Source organism: Cupressus sempervirens, chromosome 10 (assembly GCF_028749045.1).
Source record: "Cupressus sempervirens isolate cs-2001-9-10 chromosome 10, ASM2874904v1, whole genome shotgun sequence".
In the NCBI taxonomy this organism is placed as follows: Eukaryota; Viridiplantae; Streptophyta; class Pinopsida; order Cupressales; family Cupressaceae; genus Cupressus; species Cupressus sempervirens.
Window position 1 is genome coordinate 143,250,978 of NC_143127.1, and position 23,093 is coordinate 143,274,070.

The 23,093-nt window shown below is 31.9% G+C and overlaps 1 protein-coding gene across 1 annotated transcript; it reads right to left on the reverse strand.

The window, feature by feature from the left end:
• Positions 1-14,168: 14,168 nt before the first annotated feature.
• LOC149532990 (transcription factor MYB1-like) lies at positions 14,169-16,726 on the reverse strand. Its single transcript, XM_089803903.1, has 3 exons — positions 16,387-16,726; positions 15,199-15,328; positions 14,169-14,891 (listed from the first exon to the last, which is right to left on the reverse strand). Exons 1-3 carry the CDS (start codon positions 16,520-16,522, stop codon positions 14,330-14,332), a joined length of 828 nt encoding a protein of 275 aa, XP_089660029.1. The 5' UTR covers positions 16,523-16,726; the 3' UTR covers positions 14,169-14,329.
• Positions 16,727-23,093: the final 6,367 nt, after the last annotated feature.

Below are 23,093 nucleotides of genomic sequence, written 5' to 3' on the forward strand. Positions count from 1 at the left end.
TCCTTTATTGACATATTGATCTATCTACCCAATCATGCAATTATGGTTACCATTTTTGTCTTCTTAGGGCCCGATTCGGTATGAAAGATGTGATTTCCTACATCTGGATGTGTACCACGACTAGATCTTCCCAAGATTTGTAGTGATTTTTCTTTGAAACCATTAATGTAGTTGTTGAGCTTTGGCTTCCAATGGTAATCATCTCAGATATGCTTGAACTATAAATGAAAGTTTTGTAAACCCTCCAAGGGTTGATCTTTTCTCTAATTGTACAGTTTTTGTATCATATGCTTTGCTACTATAATTTCCTTTTTCCTATGAATGAATACCTTTCTCTATTGTACCTCATTCTCCCATTAATATAAGTGCAAAACCTTCTTGCCTTTCTCAGTGCATTGCCTACATTCTTCAATCTACATGACAGCATCTATTTGGCCTTGAATAATATAGAGTGAAGTTCCTTCCTTGTAGAATTTCATTTGGTTCTTGATCTGCATGTGATTGTTGAATTAAAGCAAAGGTTGAATCAATGTATCTTGAGAATGTATTGATGAATAGTGCATTGTTAGGCAAAGGTAAAGCTAAACAAACTATTTTTCTGTATCACCCCTTTAAATTAGATTAGGTAGTTTGATTTCAATGCATCTCCTTCTCTGTTTTCCTCTCAAGAGTAGTTAGGTGCACCCTAATAGTAAGGAAGCCTAACTTCTTTGGAGACTCGATCTCATTGTTCAAGTCTCACAACTTGGAGATTGTTTCCATGTTTCACAAAGTTTCCTTTAGGTAAAAAATTTAGACAAGGGTGCAAGCTTTTGTGACAACAATAATGTTTGCTACAAAGAAATGAATGATTAAATCTATTATTTATATGCCTCATTTCATATTCGATCAATGGTGGGGATTATTACGAACATCAATAGTAAAGAAAAATGTAGAGAAGGTGAGACTTATGCTGCAATGATTGGAGAGGAGGAAGAACCAAATGAGATATAAATTCATAGAGAAAATTAAAAATTAAAATGTTATTTATTTTTTTAAGGTGGAAAATAAAATAAATATTTGAATTTGTTTAATTTTGAAAGGCCAGTAGTAGAGAATTAAACAATCTTTGAAAACTTTTTAATGATAGAGAGGAAAAAGATAAACTTATTGAAAACTAAAATTATTTAATTAATATAGGAAAATGGTAATTAATTAATTAATTAATAACATATTCAATTAATATAGATAATATTATCTTAATTAAATAATTAAAACAATAATAATATGGTGGAAGATTGAAGCTTTTTTCATTGCCAAATCTCTAGTGCTCTTGTTTAGCATTTCAACTCTTCAAAAGAGGGATGATGTAGATCATTGTATGTAAGGTCTTTAAATTAGTTTTTTTGGGGTCCCCGATGATTCTCCACCTTTTGGTATCTTTTAGATAATTTTGAGTTGTTAATGAGTATGTGGTTGATGCTTGTAGTTTTTTGGTCTTTAGATTACATGATCATTTAGTTTGTGAGTCTTCATGTCATGATCTGAAACTATTGTAACTTCCTTGACTTTATGAATAAAATTACAAGCTACTATTGTCTTTACTTTTTTTTAAATAATAATTTAAAAATATTTTACTATTAGAGAAAAATCATGTTGGATAAATAATAACATTATTATTGTAGAAAATATTGTCATGATTAAATAATTTAAAAATATTTAATTAGTAGAGGGAAAATTGTGTTGACTAAATAATTAATAACTATTAAATTAATATGAGTAGACACTATTCTTGATTAACAAAACTTTGTGTGGTAACACATAAGGTCACAAGCTACAATATTTCACTACACATGTAGTCTAAGAGAACATGTCACAACAATGTTAGCAATCATGTTAAAAATTTTACCTAGTGCACTACCATTTATAGGGTGCTATATCTAGTTCCTATAGTCTAAAACAAGGAGTTAAGAGAATAATGTTAGGGATGATATGATAAAAATTCATAATCATTTATAGACTTCTATATTTTCTTATTATTAAAAAATAAAATTCTCTATATATATTACAGGATCAATTTTGGGAACTTTATAATCTTAAAAATTTCATAAATTGAAGTCTTTTCTAAATTTTATTTTTAAAATATGTGATATTTCCATGCTCTAAATATTGATAAGTATTTATTTAGATAATTTACTAGAGGTATAGTTTGAATATAACCTCTATGAATTCCTAAACATGAATGTAATTATATTAAGAAATAAAGTGTCATAATATTAATAATCTTTTGGGAGTTTATAATATAAATCATATATAGATTTACTTTATAATTATTCTTACATGTCATATATCTCATGTCTATTTGTTGAATTCTAAATATTGATATTTTTAGGAAACCTAAATAAGGCATATTTCTCCTCATTTATGATAGTCTCTTTAATACTATATCACATTTTTTTAGAACATTTTTTTTCTCATTTTTCACCTATCTTTTAGTTTCTATTTTCTACACTTATACTTAAGAGTCTTAATTAGGTACTAACACTAATTAGTATCAATACATAAACTACTAATATGATGTAGAGTTTATGACATTTTATTTATTCATATTCCTTTATGGATTAGGAAGACTACCTACATCTAACCATGAAGTTATACCTTTTTTAAGTGATAAAATATTGTTTAATGAAATTAAGTCTATGTTAACACTATTTCATATATTTTAAGTGAGAGTCAACACATTTGTGGGACTACATATTAATTATAGTTATGTTCTATGTATTATGGGTACTTTATTGTTTTTGTCTTTTAGAGTATATTTTTTCATTGATAGATAGCATGGTTTCATTAATAGGACCCAATTGCACCCTCCCCCAATTATAGTTGAGGGGTTCATTGGTGTAAAAGTATATTTTACACCTAGGAGAGTACTATATACTATTTAATTTTACAACTATTTATAAGATTAGTTACTATTATAGAATTTGTGTTTCCCACTTGCTTAAGTTTCCAAAAAAGGCACATGGTTTTCCATTGATTTGATCTCATTAAGTGCCACCACATCATCATCAATTCTTTTTTAATGATATTTATACATTATCTCTTTCTATTTATCATGGTTAATGTATATCTCATTTTCTTGAGTTGACTCATCTCTTGATTGAGAATTAATTTATGACCTATTAACTCATCTAAAATTCCTATTTATTTATATTTTAGTCATGTTTTATTCTTACTCAATTTTAACTCATTTAATTTATGCTCAATCAATTAAAATATAGAATATCAATATTATTGTTTCTATGTTGTGACTAAATCATTAATAGTTGGTCCTAGGTTATTTATATTCATCATTAATAAAAGTATTAAACTTCGTGTAAGATAGTAGTGTATTTTACATGTATTTTTTACCTATATCTAGTAATTAAAATAACACACACTATCATTTACATGATAATTATGGCATGTGAAATTGATTTTTAAAACTAAGGTAGCACATCTTCCAATTATAATAGTAATTAAATTTTTTTAAACATAATTGCAATAAATTGAATCTAGAATTTATAGTTATATTTGGGTATACATGCAAGATCATGGTGTGCCAAACTATACGCATAAGTGGCAATGTAAAATTAGCAAATCAAATTTATGTCAACTTGATGTACAATTTTGAACTAGTTATGAATTTTATATCAAAAAGTTATAAGAATAGATTAATCTATAGGAAATTCAATGTAGTTTCTAAACTAGTTGGTCTTATCTAAAACTAATTTAATCTGATCAATCAAAAATTCATATTTTAATGTAGTAGTACAAAAATTTCATGCCAAAAATAAGAAGGTGTATGTATGACCACCTTAATCACAATCAAATAATAATAGTTTTTATAAAATTCTATATATAAGAAGTACACTCGTGCTTGGATGTGACCCATGTTTTTGGATATATTTTTGCCAAGAGAATAATTAATTATAAATTTTCTACTACAATATTTTTTTAAAAAGGCTCATGTCTTACCACCTTAACTAATTCAAAACAATAGAAACTTTAACTTTTCTTTTTTTTCACTATAGGTCCAAATCATAGAACGTAACACATCTTTTAGATTTCAAAAATATTTCACGGTTTGAATGTTATAGTTATTTTTTAATCAGTATGTCAATCAGCACTTTATAGCTAACCCCATTAGAAAATAAGTCAAAATTACTTACTAAACACATAATTTGACAAACATTATATCGATGGAAAGCTAAGAACATTCTTAAGAAACCCTTTTTCATTTCATCAAATTCGAGTGAAAAAAAGTTGCTAGCTACATGGTCAAAGTCTGAAACTCACAAAAAGAGGGTAAAAACATGGTTTTGGGACATTTTTAGCATTGACCATTAAGGCTTAGTATCCAAAGCACTGCCAAGCCTAAATTGGATACCCAATATATTAGATACTTGATTTTCCTCATTAAAAAAAATAATTTTTTTTTTTAATAATAATATTACATATGACCTATTTTGAGGAGTCTTAATTTGAATTTCTTATATGATCTTAGGACCCTTAACCACATATATATTGGTTCAAGGATTTCAAAAAGGGTAATAGGGTACCCTATAATCTCTTTTAGCTCACTCAAACTCATAATTTATGTCCTTAGAGTCCTAGGATTGAATGGAACAAAAGGGCTCATAGTGTGTCCTATGACCCTTTTTGACCCATTTAAACACATTAAAATTCCCTTAGGGCTCTTAGAATTCTTAAGGATACATAATGTGATTGAATGGGTTAAAAGGGATCATAGATTACCCTATGACTGATTCAAACACATTATCTATATTGTTAGAGGTCTTAGGACCCCAAAGAACACATAATATGATTGAATAGGTAAAAAGGGGTCATAGGGTATCCTATAACCCTTATGATCTGTTTGAGCAGATTATTTATGTTGTTAGGAGTCCTAAAACCCCTAAGTACACATTATATGATCAAATGGGTCAAAAGGGGTCATTTGGTACATTATGACCCCATTTTACCAATTGCCAGACATTATCTATATACTTAGTAGTCCAAAGGAGTTACGAGGTACTCATGACCCATTTTTACCCATTCAAACATATGAGATATGTGTGTAGGGGTCCTAAGACCCCTAGGGACATATGTAATCATCGAATAGGTTGAAAGGAATCATAGGTTTCCCTACATGACTCCTTTGGACCAATTTGAACATGTTACATATGTCACTAGGGGTCCTAGGACCCCTAGTGACATAAGTTGTTAGTGAATGGGTTATAAGGGGTTATAGGTTTCCCTATGACCCTTTTAAACCATTTTTTACATGCGAGATATGTCCCTAGGGGTCCTAGGGCCACTAGAAATATATGTTGTCATAAAATGGATTGAAAGAAACCCTTTTGAACATATGAGATACATCCTTGGGGGTCCTAAGACCAATAGGGATATATGTTGTCATCAAATGGATCAAAAGGGTTCATAGGGTACCCTATGGGTATCTAGGAGCCCTAGAGATAGATAATTTGATCAAATGGGTGAAAAGGGGTCATAAGTTACCCTTTAACATCTTTTGACCCATTCACATATGAGATATGTCCATAGGGGTCCTAGGACCCCTAGCGACATATGGTTTCATAAAATGGGTCAAAAGGGATCATAGGGAAAACATTAAATCATATGAGATATTGAAGTATGGGTCTTAGGACCCCTAGAGACATATGTTATTGTCAAATGGGTCAAAAGTGGTCATAGGTTTCTATATGACCCCTTTCAACCCATTCTAACATATAGGATATGTCCCTAGGGATCTTAGGATCCCTAGGGACATATGTTTTCATTGAATAGGTTGAAAGGGGTCATAGGGTACCCTATGACCCCTTTTGATTCATTCAAACATATGAGATATGTCCCTAGGGGTCCTAGGATCTGTAGAGATATATGTTGTCATTTAATGGTCCCAAAGGGGTCATAGGTTATCCTATGACCCTTTCAAATCTTTAAAACATAAGAAATATGTCCCTATATGTCCTAGGGCCCCTAGGGACCTATTTCATCATTGAATGGGTTGCAAGGGGTCATAGGTGTAGGAGTTGATGAAATCCAACTCCATAGTCGCCAAGATCACCTACATGCAAAATAACCTATTAAAGAGAAACCAAGAAGGAAGAGGTGGAGCTTGGAAAAACCCTAAATGAACATGAGAGAGAGAGAGAGAGAGAGAGAGAGAGAGAGAGAGAATGCAAAACAATGAAATTGTATTTACAATGAGAATGAAATGAAAAAATACAAAGAGAGAGCCCAAATATAAAGGCCTCATGGAAGCTTGTATAAAAAGATAGAAGGAGGTAGAAGATAAGGTTGACAACTAAGCACTCCTCCACAAAAAGGTGGAACATGCTAGAAGGGGACAAACTCCCGTGTTGTCAACAACTCATCACTACATGCATTAAATACTAAATATTAAATTAATACATTAACCTAAGTAAGCTTAAGTAAATAGAATAATTAATTAATAATTAATTAATTATTTACTCTAACACCCCCCCTTAAGTGCAACTTAGGAAAATGCCTTAAGCTCACAAAACAAAGATGAAAATGTAGAATGGATCCCAGCAACAAGGCCATGTTAGGTACCCATGTACAATGCAAAGAGATGCAACCTCTAAAAATGGGGAAAGAGAGAAAACCACATGGAAAAAACCCTCCCCCAAAAATAGGTAAAAACCTAGTGAAGAACAGAAGAAGCCTCCAACTAGGTGAATGTCCCCTAAAATAGGAATAAAGAGTGATCATGAAGAGCATCACTAAAGCATGAAGAAGCCGCAAAATCTTCCATCAAAAAGAAACTATTAATCCGAAGAACCTCCCTGGAAGAAGAAGGCACAAACTAAGCGTGTCTATATGGTAGATGATCCATCTCACCGAAATGCATAGGTAGCTAGCCACTGCAATCGCCTCATATATAGGATCAACCATTGAATACATAGTTCACACTACTGAACCATTGAACCAAGGATACATTAGAGCAACAACATAATCCCCCCGTAATGTAGATGGGGTGAGATGACAGGCAACTAAGAAGGTGGGCCAAAAAATCCTCTATAGATGAACCAAGAACAATGAGAGAGGGAGAGGTACAAACACTTATAAAGACATGGTCACAATGACGTTGTATGGGGCTAATGTCATGGAAGATACACTCACTTGACAAAGGGAAAAGGTCTAAAATAGCATACAACTATCCCCCCCATGGTGCTTTATAAAAAAAAGTGCAAGTACAACTGTCTCAAAAAACAACGTTCATGAACCGAAAATGCAAAAGTGCCACTTTATCTTAGTGCATATATAAAAGAGCTTACAAATGATGTCTACAATGATCAAAATAAGAAAAAAGATGACACAAAAGAAAGTACAACCCAAAACAAAAGAAACCATGCTAGGAAAATGATCCTCAGACCTAAAACACCCAAAATATCCACCATATAGGAAAAATGCCAAAAATATGATACAAAGAGCATGGGCAAGAATCTAAGGAAAAAGACTACATTTCTAAAAAGATGAGAAAATCAGCTTTCCAAAAATATAACATTTTCAAAAAACTGACATGGGATGCAAAAGATATGCATGTCAAAGTCAAAAATAGAACTTCAAACTTCAACTTAAAAAAAAGCAACAAAACTGCATCAAAACCTAAAAATACCTACACCAATTTCTCCATCTTAAAACCATCTTTCTAGCATTTCTTTCAGATTGGAAAAATACCTTCGTATGCTCAAGTTATTGCCAAAAAATAGAAGGTAGGTCAAAAAGGACCTTGGAGAGGTACAAGAGGATGATGTAAGATGATGTCATGCTAATGTTAGCATTTTCAGAGTTTAAAATTAACAAATTGGAGGTCATCTTGACAAAAAAAAGGCCACGTGGCAAGTAAGGATGATGTGGCAGGGTCCACATGGCAAAGTGCTACATGGCACCCATGCCACATGTCACGTTGACCGTGCAAAAGTTGTCTCTATTGGTGAATAACAGACTACCACATAGGCAAATGTGGTAGGGCAACGTAGGAGTGATGAGATCTGGCTAAGTAGAGCAGACAGACTTGGAGCAGAGAGCTAAGTGGTGGGTTCAGGTGATTTTTGCCAGCAAAGTGCAGAATAGAGGAGGTGCTTGGGTGGCAAGAACTATGGGTGGTGTCATGGCAGTTCACCAGTGCTGCTGTCAGCTGCGGTGGTGCTTAGGTCATGCGGTGGCAGAGTGATGGTGGTCACTGGGTGGTGTGCCTAACTTTTTATATTTATTTTTTATTTGTTTCACTGCACGTCCTTACAATCCGTACAGGAAAGCCCTTCGCATAAAAAAAAATTTGCCTTCCAAAGCCCTATCTCCAAAATTGACAAGTTTTATATGAATCTTGATTGTAAATGGCCTTCTAAATCCAATGGTACCATTTTTTTGAGCCCAATGTGCTCTAAAAAAATGCTCTTCTCCCAAATTGAAGAAAAATGCACTAAAAAACTATAGTTTGTGTCTCTGAATCATGGCTTCAAAAAACCTTCAACGAAGCAATAGAAGGGAGGCTCTGATACCATGTAAGAGTTGATGAAATCCAACTCCGCAATCACCAAGATCACCTACATGCAAAATAACCTATTGAAGGGAAACCAAGAAGGAAGAGGTGGAGCTTGGAAAAACCCTAAACGGACATGAGAGAGAGAGAGAGAGAGAGAATATGCAAAACAATGAGATTGTATTTACAATGAGAATGCAATGTAAAAATACAAAGAGAGAGCCTGAATATAAAGGCCTCATGGAAGCTTATAGAACAAGCTGAAAGGAGGTAGAAGATAAGGTTGACAACTAAGCACTCTTCCACAAAAAGGTAGAACATGCTAGAAGGGAACAAACTCTCATGTTGTCAACAACTCATCACTACATGTATTAAATACTAAATATTAAATTAATGCATTAACCTAAGTAAGCTTAAGTAAATAGAATAAATAATTAATTATTAATTAATTATGTAATCTAACAATAGGTTTCCCTATGACCCCTTTCAACCCTGTTGAACATGTGAGATATGTGCCTATATGTCCTAGGACCCATACGGACATATGTTGTTATCAAATGGGTCAAAATGGATTATAAGCTTCCCTATGACCTCTTTTGGCCCTTTTCAACATGTGAAATATGTTCTTAGGGGTCCTAGGACCACTAGGGACATATTGTTTCATTGAATGGGTCAAAAGGGATCATAGGTTTCCCTATGACCCCTTTCGGCCATTTTGAATATGTAAGATGCATCTCTAATTATCATAGGACCCTTAAGGACATATGTTGTCATAGAATGGGTCAAAAGGGCTCATAATTTTTTTTATGACCCCTTTCATCCCATTCTAACATATAGGATATGTTCCTAGGGGTTTTAGTATCCCTAAGGACATATATTATCATTGAATGGGTTGAAAGGTACCCTATGACCCCTTTTGATTCATTTGAACATATGAGATATGTCCCTAGGGTTCCTAGACTCCCTAGGGACATATGCTATCATTTAATGGGATTAAAGGGGTCATAGGTTATCCTATTACCCCTCTCGATACTTTCAAACATAAGAAATATGTCCCTGTGTGTCCTAGGGCCCCTAGGGATATATGTTGTCATTAAATGGGTTGCAAAGGGTCATAGGTTTCTCTATGACCCCTTTAGACCCTTTTGAACATGTGAGATATGTCCATATAGGTCCTAGGATCCATAGAGACATATGTTGTCATCAAAAGGGTCAAAACAGACCATAGGTTTCTCTATGACCCCTTTTGACCCTTTTCAACACATGAGATATGTTCGTAGGGGTCCTAGGAGCACTAGGGACATATGATTTCATTGAATGGGTCGAAAGAGGTCATAGGTTGCCCTATGACCCCTTTTGACCCTTTTGAACATGTGAGATATGTCTCTACTAGTCGTAGAACCCTTAGGGATGTATATGTTTTTGTTGAATGGGTTGACAGGGGTAATAAATTTTTCTTGACCCCTTCTAACCCATTCAAAGATATGAGATATGTCCCTAGGGATCCTAGGACCCTTAGGGACATATTTTTTCATCATATGGGTTGAAAGGGGTCATAGATTTTTCTATGACCCCTTTTGACCCATTCAAACATATAAGATATCTCCCTAGGGGTCTTAGGGTAATCTATTGCTATTGAATGGGTGAAAAGGTATCATATTTTTTCCTATGACACCTTTAGATCCATTTAAACATATGAGATATGTCCCCAGGGGGTCCAAAGACCCTAGGGATATACGTTGTCATTAAATGGGTTGAAAGGTATCATAGGATACCCTATGACCCCTTTTAATCAATTTGAACATATGAGATGTGTCTAGGATAAAGTTTTTAGGCTCCAGGTGTAGAGATATATGTTATTATTGAATGGGATGAAAGGGGTGATAGGTTACTCTATGACCCCTTTCATTAATTTCAAACATAATAAATATGTCCCTATAGATCCTAGGACACCCAGGGATATATGTTGTCATCAAATGAGTTGAAAGGGGTCATAGGTTTCCTTATGACCCCTTTTGACCCTTTCAAACACGTGAGATATCTCCCTAGGGATCTTAGGGCCTCTAGGGACATATGTTGTCATAAAATGGATTAAAAGGCATCATAGGATACCCTATGACCCCTTTTCACCCATTTGAAAAAAGTAGATATGTCCTTAGAGCTCTTAGAACCTCTAGGGACATGTATTGTCATCGAATGGGTCAAAATGGGTCATAAGATCTACATTTTGTCCCCTTTCAACCCATTTGATCATGTTATATATGTCCCTAGCAGTCCTAGGATCCCTAAGAATGTATGTTGTCATGAAATGGGTTAAAAGAGGTCATAGGATACCCTATGAGCCCTTTCTTCCCATTCAAACAAATGAGATATGTTCCTAGGGATCCTAGGACCCCTAAGGATGTATGTTGTCATGGAATGGATTAGAAGGGGTCATAGGATACCCTATGAACCCTTTTTACTCATTCAAACAAATGAAATATGTTCTTAGGGTTTGTAGGACCTCTAGGGAGATATTTTGTCATCAAATGGGTAGAAAGGGGTCATAGAATACCTTGAGACCCCTTTCGACCCATTTGAACTAATTAGTTATGTCCCTAGTGCTCCTAGGACCCCTAGGGACATATGTTGTCACAAAATGAATCAAAAGGGGTCATAAGTTATCCTATGACCCCTTTCAACCCATTTAATCACATTATATATGTCCCTAGGGGTCCTAGGACCCCTAAGTACATATGTTGTCTTGGAATGACTCAAAAGTGTCATAGGATACCCTATGACCCTTTTTGACACATTTGAACAAATGAGATATGCCATTATATAATTATTATACTATATACTATATAATTACTAATTTATAATTATTATATAATATACTATATAATTATATATATACACCATAATTAAATATACCTACTATATAATAAATATATATTATATTAAATATGGATAGTATATTAAGTTTATACTATATATTAATTACTATATATGTTGAAATGTGTATTATATACAATAATATATAATATCCTATATTATATATATTATATTATATAATATGATACTATAATATATTATAATACTATCTTATATAGTATAGCTTATAAACTCATAATATTAAATATATGTAACAATCTGTAATTAAAAAGAGGATTAAAAGACAAATTTGTTTATTTGTCTCATTCTATAACAACCAAAAAGGCATAAAGTTGACCAATTGAATTTTAATCACATGGATCAAGGAGAAGAGAATCTCAACCTCTCACTAAGTTTGAATCCAAACCCTCCAATTTCCACGGGATTACTCTAGTATGAGCAACAAAGGATCAGGTTCCTGATATATTAGATACTTGATATAACGGGTATCTAATTTGCTGAGGTAATGATTTTTGTGCTTTGGTATTAGGATTGGGCAGGAGTCAACATGATTTCTAAAGTGCTTTTGGATATTTTTAGAAAAAAAAAAATCACATCGCCACTTTTTGGTCCACTGTGATCCTGCACATACCCCTTTATCACTAATTTATTTATAATATCTAAATTAAGGATACAATATCTTAAAACAAAAGAAATTTCTTATCTATATTTATTCTTACATGATACTTTTTTATCAATTGTGTTCCATATGATTATCATAGTTCTAATTACTATTCTTATCATATATCTTACTACAATGAACTTTTCCCCTAAATAGTATAAGATCTTCCATGACTACATGCCTACATCCTTTTTATTCTAATCCAATTTTCTTATATTTATGCTACTCATGCTTGCTTCATGTTAGCATGATCATGTTTAGGATTTATGGTCTCTCATCAATATTTGTTCCTGCATAGTTATTATCTATCAATCAAATTTTGTGGAAAAAGGAAAATATTTAGTTTATTTTGTTTTGCATACATTTTTCATATTATATTTTTATTTTCTTATTTTTTTTAATTATGTAAATGCATCATTTTGATTAAAAAGTCCCCTCCTCAAAATTAATTATAGTTCTTATAAGCAATTTGGACGGACTATTAGATATATAGAAAGCTAATAATACCATTTCCGTAGCTTGGTATATAGATTATCATATTATTATTTTTAATGGTATAATCTCACTTTAGAAAATTTGATATATAATATCCTTTTTTTAAATTATGTAGTATCATGCTAGTTATTATGCCTTCCAAATTTTGGTATCAATTTAACTATCCAAGGATTGTCATTTTAGATACTCTTGTAGTATCATGCCACCTATGTATTTTATCCTCTAGCTTATTTTGTAGATATTAGTTACATTTTATATGCATTATAGATTATTTATCAATTATACTTGTCAAATATTTTAGTTTTTGTTTGTATGATTATAAATTAAACATTGATTATATGCAAGAGAATATATATATGTATGTATGTATGTATGTATGTATACCAAGTTCCTATTTATGAATATCTAAATATTTATTTAGTATTTTAATTTCTTAATTATAGTTATTTAAATGCAGATCAAATGTGAAAAAATGTTATAAATTTTCCTTGTGTTTAGATTAATTTCGATGAAATTTCCCTTTTAAATGGGGATGAATTCTCGTTTAAGATTATTTCTAGTAATAGTTGGCTCATTTATTTATAGTAACCACCTCCATTAACACTTATTACTAGCCTAACTAGAACTACTATTCATTTTTTCATTTTGTAGCCTATTTGAGTCCATAAATAATTTGCATAATGGATATAACTCACTTTTATGATTGTAGAAATAAACCTTTAAATTGTAAATTCAAAGTTTTTTTATCATTCACCAACTAGTTAGCTATTATGTAACCACATGAAGCACATGAAACTTTTACTTCACCTCTAAAAATTTATTTGGCCGCTAACCCTAATTCATTTTATTGATCTAGAGAATATACAAATTAATCATCTATTGTATATAACAAGGAGCTTAAAAGGAATTACATAGTGACGTCAACACTATATTGATATTCTACAATATACTACATGAATATTTGTGGTCTTTTATTATTTCTTAAAAAGTTGTTGACTATAAGTCCCTATAAGGCTTGAGACATAGGAATTGAATTATCTCTATTATGTGCAAATGGGAAAACTATTACAAATTAAAAATTGTATAGATGTATCTACTTTACATTTGTAGAACCGTATTCACAATCATATGGAATAAATTCACACTTGTGAAAGTAATCCATATCTTTTTTAAAAAAATCTAACATGATTATAATACCTTAATGAGTATCTCAAGTTTTGATTACAAAAATGAATAAATTGAGTACACTTAACTAATCTTCTTTTATGTTAAACTAAAAGAAAAATAACTTATTTATTCCATTAGTTTATTAATTTAAGAATTTTAAAAACAATTTTTGCAAATAAAAGTTAAAATGATATAAGATCAAAATTAATTTTTATTTTCTATTTCATAATATATTTAAAAGCATCACTATAGTATAACTTGATATACTCAAACATTTCGACTTGAAAGGATGACTAAGTGCCATCCTATTTCTTTTCTAAATGTATTTTTAATTCATCAAAACTGACACATTTTCATTAATAATAAAACATTATAGTATATTTGAGACGTACCTTATAATATTGCCTACTTTGTAAAGGAATCTTATGGTTAAAGTCACTTCGTACAATTCCCATTTCAAAAATTGCACCATAAGCAACGAAATCTATGTACCTAATTTTTTATTGCAGGTATGGAATTTCTACTTAGATAAAAATCATTTATAAGGAAGCCAACCAATTGTCAGTCGCCATCTGATCAAACCCTTAAAATTCCCCCATCAAGAGACCATTGTAGATTTCTTCCATTCCTTGATCATCACACACTGTAAAACTCCACTGTTGCCCCACATTACTCTCAAATTGATCATGATCTTCTTTCATAACATTCATTGGACTCTCTTCAACTCTGATATCCATGGTCGAAAAATCCATGGGAGAGAAGGGATTACAGTCAGGAGAATGTAGTAAACCAAGAGAATCTGAAGAACTAATATGTCCATTGATCATTTGAAGGGAAGAGTTTTTATTATCAGCAAAACTATAGTCCACAAATTGTAGATCATGGTGTGTGGTGGATTCATCCATCAGCAAATCATGCAAAGAGCTCATCATGTTCATGTTGGAGTCTTTCATATCAATCATGAAGTCTTTCTCAATTCTCACTGCAGTTGTTTTCACAGGAGTGACTTCTAAATTATTTCGATTTTCTTGACAAGATTTCAATGTTTCAGTTTTTCTAGGCAGCTTCTTACACAGCCGAGTGTTCCAGTAGTTCTTTATTTGGTTGTCTGTCCGACCAGGCAGTCGACCAGCTATCAGTGACCATCTGAACATAAAGCAAAAATGAAATATAAATTCACATTTCCATATTACCAAATGAGTTATAAAGTGTGATTGGAAATATTGATGATTAAAAATAAATATAGTATTAATTTAACAATAAAAATTTAAAAGAAAGCAAGAGTTTACAATACAAGAGTAAATTGTGAGCTTCTTATTTAGGAGGTCTTGAATTTGAATCTACTTGACCTTAATAAATACTAATTAACCACAACACATAATAATAATTAATCTTGATTTCAACCTTTTACGAATTCAAAAATAAAAATTAAAAACTTAATATGAAATCATACCTGTTGCCAAGGAGGCCATGGAGTCTAATAATGAGCTCGTCCTCATCCTCAGAAAAGTTCCCACGGTTAATATGAGGACGGAGATAATTCAACCAGCGCAATCTGCAACTCTTGCCACATCGTTTAAGGCCTGCAGTTTATATATTGCCAAGCTTCTACTTGAGTGATTATATTGATTATGTTTATCAGTATAGTTAAGGTTGAGAGACATTCTATAATAGTAGGAATGGTAGAATGGAGTCGTCATAGTATTAAAGAGTTCTGATTGGAAAGAAAAACATATGAAAAATAAGCAAAGATTAAATGAATGTTAATAGAGTTCTATATTAGCATTTATTGTATTTGTATTTATAAATATATATATTTAAAATATATCTACTAGTTATTATATATGAGAAATAAATAACGATTACATTCTTGCTAATTGGAGTTCTATAAATTCTTTATAATTGCAGCATATCTATAGATAAAATGTATGACTAATTCAAAGTGTATATTTTATTTCTACTGGTTGAAACATTAATAAATTTTGGTGAAGTCAGTGGTGATTAGTAGTTATGTCAGTAAATGGTATGTGTCAACATATCTACAATTAATTGATTCAAGTTTTAATCAAGTGGATTGGAGAAAATTCATATCATTATCTGTGATCTGAAATATTGATGCGAAAATCTAAAATAATTGAATTCAAAAGATCTCTATAATCATCTTCATGAATTGTGAAAACCTCATACATACTATGTGAATTACTAGATACATTTTAATAGCATATACATTTATACATGTTTCTGAAAAACAACCATAAATATCTGAAACTAATCAATGAGAAAAAAATTGAAATATTATATATCGAATTTAAGATATTTCTAAAATTAACCATATAGATTGTTTCCCATTAATCAAGGATACTTGAAATGACTTCTAAACTTCAAAAACTCTAATCATAATCATGAACTGTAAAAAGCTCACAGCTACTATATAAAACATTTGATACATTTATACAAGAATCAAATAAGCAAATGTAATTTTTCTATCAAAGTTTGATTTCTGAACTCTAGAAAACTCATATCCACTGTTATTATACATTTGTCTCAATGCTAAAATCTAAAATAATCTTATCAATAAATATATCTAAGTTATCTATACTAATCTAATATCTGAAAGTGGGTCATTAACATATGCATTCACCTGCTTTTTGTGGAAGAGATTTCCATCCACCATCGCCATGAAGTCTGATATACTCAGTCAAAATGGAATCCTCCTGTGGAGTCCATGCCCCTCTTTTAACCTCTGCATCTTTTGGGCAGCAAGGAGCCCTGCCCATATTGATTGATTATGTTCTAAATCCTTGCACTTATCTATCTTAATTACTACAGTTTAATCATTCATAATTCATATATATAGACATTCTATGAAGCTGCGGCATCGTTTAAAACTCCTCTTCTTCAACGCAATGAATGAAGTGATATTTTTATTGGGCAATACTGAATATTTTCCTGAGTTAAACGATTTTCAATATGGTTGTTGAGCATGGGAAGATTTAGCACCTAGACAAAGGAATTAAACAAAAGTAGGAAAACATTGCCATCATCTTTGTATATTTAATGTTTACTAAGCCAAACATAATAATGCAACTACCATTCTTCTTTGTTTATTCCTTTCGTTGAATACTGAAACACAATATTACGTTATGATTGTAATTTATTTCCACCTTGTGACGTTTTCATGAGACAATAGTTGTCTTAACATGCCACGCTAACATTTCTGCTTCACATCATAGGTAACAAAGTCGTATACTAATGATAATACATGCATAAATCAATAAATACAATTATACATAGAACTTCCCTTTATGAATCACACTGGGAGACTATTTGGCCCACTACATCAAGAAAAAACAACCCTAAAATATCACCATGGTATTTATGCCGTTGCAAATCCTCAGCTTTCTACTAATAACTCGCAGTATTCCTAGTGTAGGTCCACTGTTTCATTCCATATGAGTTGAGAGTTTTACTGATAAGTATCATCTATTCATTTTTAGATGTTTCTTTTACTTGTACAAGTGTGCATGGATGCCAAAAATAAGTGAATGCTCCCAACTTATTTAATAATATGAATACAGAACCAACCTTTTTTAAAACATATGGTAAATATAGGGATAGATAATAATAAACATTTTGGTTTAATTTTAGATAAGGCAATAATAAGTGAATAAGAAGTCAAGAAGTATTAAATTTCTTAGTGGTGAGAATATAATTGATGTGACTATTTTGAGTTAAACACGTGTTTCATAGTCATTAGAATTATTGTCTTATCTTAAAGAAAGTGAACATACTACACTAAAACTGAACATAATCACACGTGTATGATTCTATGTTAGACATATTCGTATCCACTACAAAATGATTAGGTTTTTAATGATTACCAATGGTGGAATATTTTTCCTCTATCACAACCACCAAGTCGGGATAAGGATGTATTAGTGGATGCCTTTAGAGTTTCTCATGTTACAATGAAAGTGTAATGCTTCCCTAAGCCACGTATAGACACCACATTTTTTTCCATAATTTGTATGTATGAATATTTTGGAAATATGTGTGACAGAAAAGTTTATAAATTAAATAGCACAATATTAATATTAACATTTGACCATCAAATAAACTATTAAAATGTATTGGTAAATCATAAAATTAAAATATAGAGCATCAACCACAAAAAGAAATCTCTATCTTGAGTTAGCTAACTTTATTCCCTAATGATTCTAGCTCCAGAAAAAATCTCTTCATTTATTGAATCTCACATTTTTTTATACTCGTTTCTCCTACCTTCTAATGGTTTTTCATAGGGTCTTGATGAGTATACTATGCAATCAAGTTTGGACCATCTCTCACACTTACCTAATAAAGACAATTAGATAATACCATATATATGTGCAAAAACAAAAACACATAACACCATGCATTGAAGAAACCATTTAGAAAAACATCCACCACCAAAGAGGGAACAATCCTTGCATGTGTGGGGAAGATTGGATGTGTTTCTATTAATGTCAACATATATTTACTTATTTATTTTGGCCAATGATGCAGTATGCTCAAAGGTTCCATAAGGATTAGTTATTGAAGATATGAGGAAATGAACATTATGTGATGTTGTAGAGGTTTTGTACTTGATCAATGCCAACCTTCAACTATCAATGTGATGATTTGGATAAGTTATGAGACCGAAGATGATGACTTGTTATTTTACAATCTACTATTATTGATAGGGTCACAACTTGATTGGTTCAATGTGCACTTCCAATTTGATAATTTTTGGTATATACATGTGCGAGTATGTTTGGGACACTCTAAGGTGTCCTCCACTTAAAAGGTCTCTCATCCAAAGATCTGCAAGGCATTGTTTTAGTTGTTACAATTGATGCTAACAATGTTCTTAAGGTTTGGCATGAATCATTGTAGAATCCAATGATTTGGGTGGCACTGGATGTTTGTGTGTTCTTTATGATGTGTATGGATATTCTTGGATTATGTTTCTAATGATTTGGTAGTCTACATTGATAGTGGTGATCAGATTTGGATTGCATTTCCCCATTATAGGTCAACATTCTTGTGTTCTTGGCTGACATGAATGGTAAAATATTATATTATTGATTGGTAATACATTTTATGGCAATGTTATAATTATGAGGTTTTTTATAAGGATGTTAGATTTATTTTGGTTGTTGAGCATATTTGAATGGTTGTCCTTGGCATGTGGATTTTAAGTGTTAAACTAGGGTTAGAGATGGCCTTGTTTATTTTTTTAAGGTTGATAAATTAAATAAGGAAGTTAGGGAAATGGTTTTTGTGGATTCTTGGTTGGAGGTGAAGCAATAGTAGTAGATATTTAGTAATCAGGGTGTTCGTTTAAAGGACTCAAACAAGTACTTATCAGAGATATGTACTATAATTCATTGAAATTGAACTAGGAATGTGTTAGCTATCATTATTTAGTTCATCAAATTTATATGATCATTGAGGTGATTTACAAGGTAGTGAATATTCTTCTAAGGTTAGTATCCCTCTTTTAAATGAGTAGTAAGCTCTAGATAGTGTACCTAAACATATGTGTATTTCTCATTATAATAATGTATACTTCTAACAAGCTTAGTCTTATTGTGGGTTTAAGACCTATTATGGTTTTCACCCTATTTGGGTTTCAATGATAACAATCTTAGTGTCCTTATTTGGGTTTCCATGATAACAATCTTAGTGTTATGTGTTGTGGATTTGGTTTTTATTCATGCATTCAAGTTTATTTCACTTTGATCATAATTAAGGATCTTATGTTGTAAGTTCTTTTTATAAATTTATTCACTCCCTACCCCTTGTTTTCTTACTTCCATATTTCCTACAATCAGTATCATGGTTTGGTCCCTTAAAGGAACCTTAACAACTTGAGGATAATCCAAAGATGATAGCTTATAAGAAATAATCCAAGGTTTGATGGATCTAACTACACCTTGTGAAGACTCACATGATAATTCATATTATATGCATTGATAAAGATTGTTACAAGATTACCAAGTCATCTTACATTGTTCCTACAAACTCGACTACCCTGTAAGAGATCAGTTATGCCAAAGACAATATAAAGAAAAAGGAAGCTTTGTTAAGTACCTTGATCAATTTTGAAATGACTAATATTATTTTGTATGACATGGCTAACGAGATATGGGGGAAGTTGTGCCTTCTATGGAGGAGACAAAGAAGTGGAGGTTGTAGAGTTGCAGAGTTTTAAGGGAGAGTATAAAGCCTTGAAGATGAGTGAAGATGAAAATATTATGTCTTTTTGTGCTTATGGTACTAAATGAGGCAGTGTATTCTATGAAATGTGCTAGATGAGAATTGGAAGAAGAATGTATTATTGAAAATTTTCAAGGATTATTGCCCCCTTTCCATAGACACAAAGTTGCACCCATCGAGAAAATTAGGAGAATGACATATGTGACAAGAGACTATTTGGTTTGAAAGCATATTGTCTTTGAGTTAAGTAAGTTTGGTGGTTCATTACCTAAGATTGAGTCAGCTTTCAAAGCTATTGTATGTAGAAGGGACATGAAAGATAAAATCATGGTGAAGGATATAAAATAAGAATATCAAGATATGAAAAAGAGATGAGAGAGCTTGAAGATTGATCTGATTAGGATCTAGGACTATTATAGAGGAATGCTTAACATTATTACATAAAGTCAATTCAAAGCACTAATTTGCGAATTAACACAACTTAAATGCTTAAATAAACAAAGCATAATAAGGTAATGACTAAAAGAAAGAGAGTAGAGAGATAGAAGAAAAAACACAATTGATAATAGAGTTCATCCACGGGTCAGACTACATCTCCGGGTCTTGCTCCAATAGAGGGACAGATCTGATTAGCTCCAAAATCAATTAGGCCCCGTTTGGTGAGTGGAATAGGAATATGTATTCTAGAATACATATTCCAAAAATGATGAATTCCTTGTTTGGATGCACCAAAATGAGATTGGAATACGAAGCAAAAATGGAATACGTATTCCATTTTTGGCCCAAAAATGGGGTTTTGCAATTCCACCAAAATAGGTGGTATTGGAATACGTATTCCTATTCCATTTTTTTTTATTTTAGAAAACATAAATTTTCGGGTCCGCGAATTCCCATCAAATATTGGCTGAACCAAACGGAGAACATGAATACGTTCTATTCCAGAATACGTATTCCATAATATGTATTCCTATTCCGCTCACAAAACGGGGCTTTAGAAGTGTTCAAGATCTTCCCTTCAAGCACAATTGCAACATTATTCTCCAATGTGTAGGAATAATCATCAAGTCTCCAAGATCATAATCTCCTTCTCATCACCTAGATGAATTTCCAAAGCCTACTACCCCCATTTTATATATCAAATTTAGCCAAAAATGGGCTAAAACAATTAACCAACATAATCCCCCATTTTGATTACATATATTCGAATTTACCCTTTTACCATTTTCTTGTTATGATCTCACATCAAAATTAAGGGTTTTTTTTTAACAAATACCCTTATTTAAATAAGGTTGGGTAGATTTGTTATGGATACAGAACAACTCTTCTTTTAATATTAAATATATTGTAAAGAACCCATTGGTTGGCCTTACTTTTAGGAGGGCGATGGTTGGGAGTTCAACTCCCATCATCTAATTCATTTAATTCGAATTAAATAACCATTTTAATTTGTATTTGAATTTTTTTTCCTCTATTTTAGATTTTATGATGTCATGTTGACATCATCAGAATCCACAATTTTACCTGAACTTCAAAATATCATAACTTTCACATCCAATCTTCGTTTTTGATGAAATGAATGCTATTGGGAAGATTTTGAGAAGCTCTTTCATTTGGAATCCATTGTTAACCACTTTTGAGATGATTATTTTTTCATCTTTTTATGGTCTCTATTTCTAGTTTGACCAAATTTTGACCAGTCATAACTTGGTCATCTAGACTCTGATTTTTCCCTTTAAGTTGTGTTGGATTCATAATTTTGAACACGTTGTAATGATGTTCATTCTTGGAGCATTGGGGACATTTCAATTTCCACTAATTTTTATCCCCCAAATTAAAGATAAAGAGTGATAAATCTAAGAGATGGAAGCATTAATTCCTAGAAGATCACCAAAAGGTTTTGGTAATTTCTAAAGAAATATGCCTCTTTAATATTTTCCATGCAATAAGATATAACACTTTTCATCTAGATGTTGTGTTAAACCTAATTCACCTAGATTTTTATGGTAATACTACTATTACTTTTTGGAGTTACAAATAATGAATATGATAATACTAACAAGAGAAATAATGAATTCACATTTATTGTTATCAAAGAAGATGATCCTAATTCTAGTGGTGTGTACACCAAGTTGGTTACAAAAAAGTGGACACCCCCAAAAAAATCAAAAATTTCAATAACTCGATCGAGCTATTTAACAGTGAAATGTCAGCCAGGCTTGGTATCCAGGCCTAGCCATTATACTTTTAAAAATCTGATTGGGTTTTTTGAATTATCTAATTTAATAGTTCCCAATCAATTTTTGTAAAGTAAATATTTTCTCTTTTGTCTACATTTGAGGGCATTTGTATACCCTCAAATGACAGCAGCAGCATGGAGTGTGGAGTAGAACATCAAAACCCGATTGGGTTTAGCATTAAAAATGATTTGTTTTGTATTTCCATCCATGGTGCCCCACAAATGAGGTAGTTCTTCATTCTATTCATTGTTTATGTATTTTTTAAATCAAAATTTGTAATGTGGTTTTGTAATTTATAAATTTTGTAATTGTTTTTAAATCTTTTTAATATAGATGCATTAAGAAATTGAAGAAAATGAGGGAGAAATGAAAGACCGCCTCCTACACAATCAAACCCTCCACCCATCATGACACAACCACAAAACACTCCACTCATTGTGACATAGACACAAAACCCTCCACCCATAGTGACACAACCACAAAAACCTCCACTCAATATTCTCATTCAACAACCATCACCTCCTAGAAACCCTTCATGCATACAATTACATCATTTTACTACTAGACAAGAGGACCTCATAAATCACCTCTCAAAAAATAGTGCTAGTTAATTACCTAAATGGTCAATATGTTTCAGTCATCTACACTTTCTCACCACTCAACCCTAGTGAATACACTTGAACAAATGGCCTAAAATGCCAATGAGGTGTCTAGGGAGGTTATGAAATGGGGTACATGAAGAGATAGGTGTCGTGCATTTTATGTTGACCGGTTATCATATCAAAAAGTGAAAGATAAAGACATAAAGAAATGTACTATATGTTCTCTTTCCACCGATCCTATCTATGGAAACTCGCTATTACACACA

Excerpts from the sequence above, each read along its gene's own strand:
- LOC149532990 (XM_089803903.1), bottom strand. The coding sequence starts at position 16,522 with ATGGGCAGGGCTCCTTGCTGCCCAAAAGATGCAGAGGTTAAAAGAGGG. Across the intron at positions 15,329-16,386 it reads ATCTCTTCCACAAAAAGCAG|GCCTTAAACGATGTGGCAAG; the intron begins GTGAATGCATAT and ends TATAAACTGCAG. Across the intron at positions 14,892-15,198 it reads CATGGCCTCCTTGGCAACAG|ATGGTCACTGATAGCTGGTC; the intron begins GTATGATTTCAT and ends CTTTATGTTCAG.